The following is a 7,197-nucleotide window of genomic DNA, read 5'->3' as shown; positions in this document are numbered from 1 at the left end:
TTGCTGATAATTCTGAATTACTCCTAACCGTTTCAATTTATGTGAACTTATTTGACTGAGCACAGAGTTTAAGAAAGAAATTAAAAACTTTTAAACTTGTGTAAAATAAGTCGCATATAGTTTGTATGGCTATAGATCATTGCATAAAAGTAAATTATTTTTTCAAATATAAAAATAATAATTCTTTTTAGCACGAACAAATAAGAAAATAGGTTCACATAAATAAAAATTGAGGAGTATTTACTTGTACAATATTTGGATTTTATGAGGAAATAAGACTTTTTCAGATCTCTTGTGTGTTATTTTCAAATGTCTTATGTGTAAAAAATAAAAATCTAATTTTTTTTTGTAAAGAGCTAAAAAACCAATCGTCCCGATTTTCATAATAAAGCTCCACATCAATGATAGTTACAATATCAGATAAATTATGCATATTTTGTACAAAATCATTTACAATTTTTTTCTGTAAGCTAGATCTTGTTCGTACAAGTACACAAAATTTGAAGCCAAGCCACGCATATCAACCTCTCTATAACGGTCTTGTTTGGCCGAATATTTTCCAATCTTACCTTGACCCTGTTAATTTAATTTAATTTTCAATTTAAACACAACATGTTTTAATTGATTTGACTGGATTTTAGTTTAAAAACGACTAGATTGTGCTTGTTTGATTAGACAAAAAAGCTAGCCGTTTAACAAAGGTAAATTTATCCTTGTTGGTCGTTCGTGACCACTGGCCATCCCACCAAAAAATCATTGTGGATACTTTTTCGAAAAACACTTCTTTAAAAAAAAAAAGGCTAAATCAAAATGAACAGATTTTGCAAGCTTAGGCCAAACTACTACTAAACAACCAAGTAAACCATAACGTACTTACGTACATGCCTACATTATCAATGAAACATGACTACAACACAAGAAATATCATCTCGACTCCCCGTCACAAGTGCTTCAGTGATCAATTCTTCTGCTGCTTGCTTCCCATGCTCTATCCCTCTTATGCATTCTGCTACTTCCTCATTCGACATTACCTGCATTAATTTGTTACATCAATGCTAGCGTTATATATGTGTCCTACTCCTCGAAACAGACCAAAAAGAAAACAATGTCATGTTAAATCAAACAGACACAGAGAGAATCATTTTTTGTCTGTCAATGCTCAATTTATCCTACGTAAAGGCATTTAATTACTGGAGAAAGATATATAGCATCATGGTTTTTACCAGATTCATCATGTTGACTAAATACCTAGTACTATAGTTCTTACTAGTAGCACTTTACCTTCCACAAGCCATGACTTGCCAAGATTATGGAGTCAGTGTCTTTGTCTATCTTCTCGATTGTTACATTAGGTTCCACCGTGATATGGTCCTTCACTTTTGCATCTCCAAATGCCCTTGTCATGGCTAGTTGGCCATCCACCCGCGGAACATTCCCTGCATTTCCGACAACATTAAGGAAATAGATTATTAGTCTGAAAATTTTTAGCCTAAGAATATTACCTCACACATACATTCTTCTACACTAGCTGAAGATAAATAAGCAGGTTCTCGGGTAGGCACCCGATGCACAGACCAAATGGCAAAGTACAAGGACATATCACAGAATTGGGACGGGGAGCAAATTTCCCTGTCAGAAAGTTCAATTCCTACTGGTAATTACAGTAGGAGTTCTTCTGTTCTTTGACAATATATCTGACCTTTACTTTCTAGCATATTCTTTATTTTATATATACCCTAAGTTTATATAAACATTTAAAAAGCCAATATGGTATGTGTCTCAGCCTCATGTTACGACCTGGACATTCATGACAGTTCAGCAGTTGCGTGCAAACTCAACCCAACAATCAAGAAATCTGCTGGAAATAAGTGAAGTTATACCTGGCATCTTAATAACAAAACCTCCTTTGCTCTCGACTAGTTCTTTTTCTTCCTTCTTTTCCGGTTCTTGGTCAACTGTTATTTGTTTGACCTTCCCTCTCCGAATTAGTACTGCACGTGAATCGCCTACATTGGCCACAACCAGATATTTCTGATCGATTAATATTGCTGTCACCGCTGTTGAGCCACCTCGTGCACCGACCACATTCTCCAGAATGTCCTTGTTTGTATCTCTATATGCCTTCTTAAATGCAGGCACAGGCTTCCTCCAAAAATCAGGCTGTTCAGGGTAAAGACGATTACAACTCTATTAGCTTGTTGAGACATAATATAATTTAATTAATTCGAACATACCTCCCTCAGTATATTATCGAAAAGATGGCTTTGCAAATATTCTGCAACCTCACGTCCTGAATGACCATCAAATATTGCGTAGAGCCCCAGATTATGTCCATCCATTTTCCTATTTTCTGCCACCAGATAATCTTCCATCCCATGTTTCATCTTGCCTTCAACTAAATGAAACCCGTGGCTGAAACATCTCTGCTGCTTCTTCTCTGCATCACTGACTTTTACATCCCCATCATCTTCTTCAGGGTCATCAACATCTTCGCCATCATCCTCATCTTCGTCTCCAGCATCATCATCATCATAGTCTTTGTTCTCTGCATCATCCTCGTCTCGTTTTCTGGTGCTGTCAACTTCTCTACCTGCACCGTACACACCATGCCGCTCTCTCTCCTGAAAAGGAGCACAACATTAGAAATTGAGCTACTAACAACGCACATGTCCAGACACCATTCCTAATATCTTCATCATGAAATACAAGCAAACTGGCTGATAGCCTAAACAACAAAAGTAAGTTGAACAATAAAATAAGTGATGTATGAAACCAGTGTAACCGAGGCCACGGTAATCCAAAAATGAGTTTGCAACTCTAGGCACCCTCTTATAATTATACAGTCTGAGCAATGTCTACTAATTGCTACATATAATCAATCCTGTTTTTCAGTTCTTATATTTAAGTTGGCCAATAACTTTGTTGGTTAAAAAGAGAGACTGATACATGGAAGGAGAGTACTGCTTCACTTCATCAAGTGGAATAGCAGTACTAACATTTTTAACTACTGTAAATTTATGACATGGAGGACCTTTTAATTTACGATAGAAGATCAGGTGACACAGAGAAGGTTGTGTATAGTAACATGTCGAGTAAAAGGCCAAGTAACAGTAGAAAGTTGTCCATCAGGATTTGTCGTGGACAAGCCTTGGTTAGCCTAACATTGTGGATTGAAAAAGAGAGTGGTCAGTTGATCACCAACAGGGGAGTATAGGGATTAAATTTCACCTATGGTTACTGAATTTTACTTGGCACGAAGCTACTTTTTATCATATTAAAAGTAAATGAAATTTAGCCACTATGACAAGTAAAGACACAAAACTTACATCCACAAGTCACTTAATGGAGAAGATACTATATGAAAAAAAAAATGTAATTCCTTGCAAACAAACAACTGAAACTAGAGACAGATCCAGAAAGGAATAACAAATATCTAACCTTCAAAAGAACAGAGGCTACATCATCCGGGGTCGATGTCCTCTGAAAATAAAAACAAAACAATTAAGCATAAATACGGTGACACTTCTGCAATATTCTGTCATTAAGCACCACGATGATTTTACCAACCAAATTTGAACTACAAACGAAAAAGAAGATGGTATTAGATTTACCTTTATCTTGATGATGCCTGAATCACCTGATTTTCCTCTCTGCAAGGAAGAGGTGAATCCTCAACTTAGTAAACAAAACAAACTGTAAAGGGGAAGAGTTTGCATGGAAACCAATCCAACAACTTTTCTAGACAACGATTCGATAGTATTATTATTAGTCTTTGATAAATATTTTTTCCAGAAAAAAAATGCTCCAGGAAAATATTTCGAAAAAATACGTTATTTATCAAGACTCTAACACACCCACGAAAATAGCAATCATGCATTACTAACAAGCACAAAACTGTATCCTAAGATAAAATATAATCCAGTAAATTATAATATAAAATTAAAAATTTAAATTATATACAACAATGATATAACTAATATTTACACCATCAGGCTATAAATTTACTTAAATACACATATCCTTTAAATGACTGATCGTATAAGAAGTTCCTTACACTAAGGATGTATATAAACCTAAACAATGAAACTAATACTGTAGTAGTATAGAAGATAACAAGCCTGGGTGAAGGCAAAGAGAAGTGAAGCAGGAAAATAGTTGGTCTCCTTTCATTGAACCTGCATTAATTCTTCTAAGAACAAAGGTCCTAGAAATAGCTAACATATTGAAATGGGTCTTAGAATTAATCCCATACCTTAACTCTAACAAAATCAGAGCCTTCCATTTGTAATATAATGAATCAACTTTTCTTTATTTGCTTACTATATACTACGTACAAGATCGCTAACTTTTATGCGAGTGAAAGAGAAGCGGTGGATGTACACGTGGTGTCCCCTGAGAAGTCGGTGTTTGGCCGCCGCTTTTGTCACAACCAACGTTAACTTAGTAGGCGTTTGGATATGCGATTTGAAATGATGGTTTGAAATCATTAGATGGAATCAGCGTTTGGACATGCATTTCATCTCATTATTTCAAATTATGGTTTGAAATCCCAAATCATCTAAAAAAGCATGATTCGGGGTTTCAAACCATAGTTTCAAAATTTTTAAATATAAAACTTGACCCATAAGTTTATATTTTATAAAAAAAGACCATAAGTTGATAGATATTTTTAACAATTACTCCCATCAACCATTTACCAACCTTTATTTATGTCTATCATGTGGGAGGATTATATTAAAGAGTCGTTACATTGCTATTCATGTTAAATTTTCTTTTCTATTGAACTAAAGTTTGATCAATTGATGTTGTATTTTTAGAAAGGCCTTCTAATAGCGTATTAATTTTGTTATGAACTATGACTTGCTCATTTGGTAAAATTATATAAGAATTGAGAATATTTTGATAGTTTTCACAACTTATGGGGTTTTATGTCTATAAGAAAAAATACAACTTAAGAAATCGAAATTGCATGGTTTCAAACAATGGTTTTAGACCATGTCCAAATGGCTCCTTAGGCCTCATTTGTTTGCACTTAATGGAAGTCTGAATCCGAATGGTTCAGGCCTTAAGTCATTAAGTGCATTTGTTTACATTAAGATCTAAGCACTTATTTGGTCTGAATAGGTCTTAATCATTAAAATCTTGAACAAAGTCTTAATATTATTAAGAAGTATTTTGTATGAATATTTTTTACCATCGGCTCCATCCTTCTCCCCGCTCCCACCACCCACCCTAACCCTCCATTACCCACCCTCAAACCCTACCCCCTCACCACCCGCAACCCACCCACCACCACCCACCCCAACCCTCCACTACCCACCCCTACCCCCACTCACTACCACCACCAACACTACCTCAACCTCCTCCCCAACCACCACCTACCCACTCCACCCACAAACCCCACCCACCACCACCAAACCCTCACCCCATTCACCACCCCTACCATACCCTCACCACCCACCTACCTTACCCCCGAGCACCCCCCCCCTCACCACTACCCACCCTCCTCCCAGACCCACCGCACCACCACCACCACCGCCACAAACCTTCCACTAAGACCCACTACCACTACAAACATCTCCATCATTACTAGCAAACATAATGTTTCATTTTTTAATCAATAATATTATTATTTATTAAATTTATATTTATTTTCTAATATTTAGTTACTATTTTATTTGAATTTTATATTTATTATGTTTAAATAAATACATTATGCACTTTCAGATGTTGAAAAATTAACAGTCTTAATCATTCAATGTTCAGATCTAGAGATAACACCTTAAAAATTCAGATGTACATTCAGATTCAGACGTCTTAATCTTAATGAAAATAAATGAGGCCTTAGTAGCCTGTTTGCCCAAGTTTCTAAAATCAGCCTATTTCGAGAAGTGTTTTTAAAAAGATGCTTTTTAAAAATAATATTTGTGGCGAAGAGGTTTGGGCAATTAATTCAATATATAATGTTTAGCAGCAATTACTATTTGGTCAAACTTTTAAGAAGTGCTTCTAAAGGTATTTTTCTCAAAAGTACTTTTAAAAAAATACTTTTGAATGAAGCTATTTTTAGCTTACGAAAAATAGCTATTTATTCGGAAGACTTATTTTCTAAAAAACTTGGTCAAACACCTCGTTTTTTTTTAAAATAACACTTATTTAAAAATATAAGTACTTTTAGAACAAAAATAAGCTTGACCAAACAGGCTATTACTCCCGTCGATTTTCTTTTTGCATTTTATTTTATGTTGACCTCAACTACTTAACATAAAATATTTTTGGACACACTATTTAGCCTGTCTTTTTGTTGCATCGCAGTGCCTAATTTTGTACTTCAACAATAGTTTGTATTGTTGGAGGCCAAAAAAACAAGGCAAAAGATCGATGTGTTGAGGCTCGGACCAAGTATTTCCCGCCCCCCTCATCAAAGTTTATTTCTTGACTAAGAAGTAATTCTCTTTTTTTATAATTTAATTTCATAATGAATATGAAAGTTGTAACTTATAAGTGCACCCTAGCTAGAAACTTCATGTTGATTAAGATGGTTTCAATTTTCCTGCATAATCTGCTTCATACAAATATTACATGAACATAATCATTTAATTCCAAAAACAAGAATGTGTATGAAATTTTTTACACTTTCGAGGAATTAAAGAAATAAGAAAAGGAGAGCTCTTTCTGGTGCAACACTTTTATGTTACAGTGATGTCAATAAGAATTGATATTAACAATTAATTTGTTAACTGCCAAATAAAAAAGGATAAATAAAATAAGGTGAAGAAAAAAAGAACCGCCAAGAGGTGCAGAGCAGATTTATTTGTTTTGTTTTGTAACTTATTTTTTATCAGATATTGGATGGCTAACAAAAAAAAGATGCTAGCATCTTTCATTGACTTTATTTATTCATTTAGTTATTAGTTATTTTTATATTATATTTAGATACGTTATCTGAGAGGAAAGTAAGATTGAACTTGAAGAGTATATCATTCATTCGAAAAGGCTTAACATATAGATCAAAGAAGGGCTCGATAAATCACTATCATCCACAATGTTTAGTGTTTTCAACTCATTTAAATACCTAGAGTTTTTTCACCTTCATCAAATTTGAATTTTGTCGCAAGTCACACTTCTAAACATTGTGTTGGGTAGAAATTTAGTAGCTCAGTTAGTTGACTACCGGAACTCCTTGTTGGTGAGGGT

General features: G+C 34.6%; 1 protein-coding gene across 1 annotated transcript; it reads right to left on the bottom strand.

The window, feature by feature from the left end:
* Positions 1-740: 740 nt before the first annotated feature.
* Positions 741-4,343, bottom strand: LOC132063156 (probable protein phosphatase 2C 28). Its single transcript, XM_059455601.1, has 6 exons — positions 4,253-4,343; positions 3,439-3,480; positions 2,235-2,621; positions 1,881-2,160; positions 1,282-1,436; positions 741-1,031 (listed from the first exon to the last, which is right to left on the bottom strand). Exons 1-6 carry the CDS (start codon positions 4,280-4,282, stop codon positions 894-896), a joined length of 1,032 nt encoding a protein of 343 aa, XP_059311584.1. The 5' UTR covers positions 4,283-4,343; the 3' UTR covers positions 741-893.
* Positions 4,344-7,197: the final 2,854 nt, after the last annotated feature.

The sequence above is a fragment of the Lycium ferocissimum genome, chromosome 7, assembly GCF_029784015.1.
Source record: "Lycium ferocissimum isolate CSIRO_LF1 chromosome 7, AGI_CSIRO_Lferr_CH_V1, whole genome shotgun sequence".
NCBI lineage: Eukaryota > Viridiplantae > Streptophyta > Magnoliopsida > Solanales > Solanaceae > Lycium > Lycium ferocissimum.
This window is presented reverse-complemented; position numbering and strand designations above follow the sequence as displayed.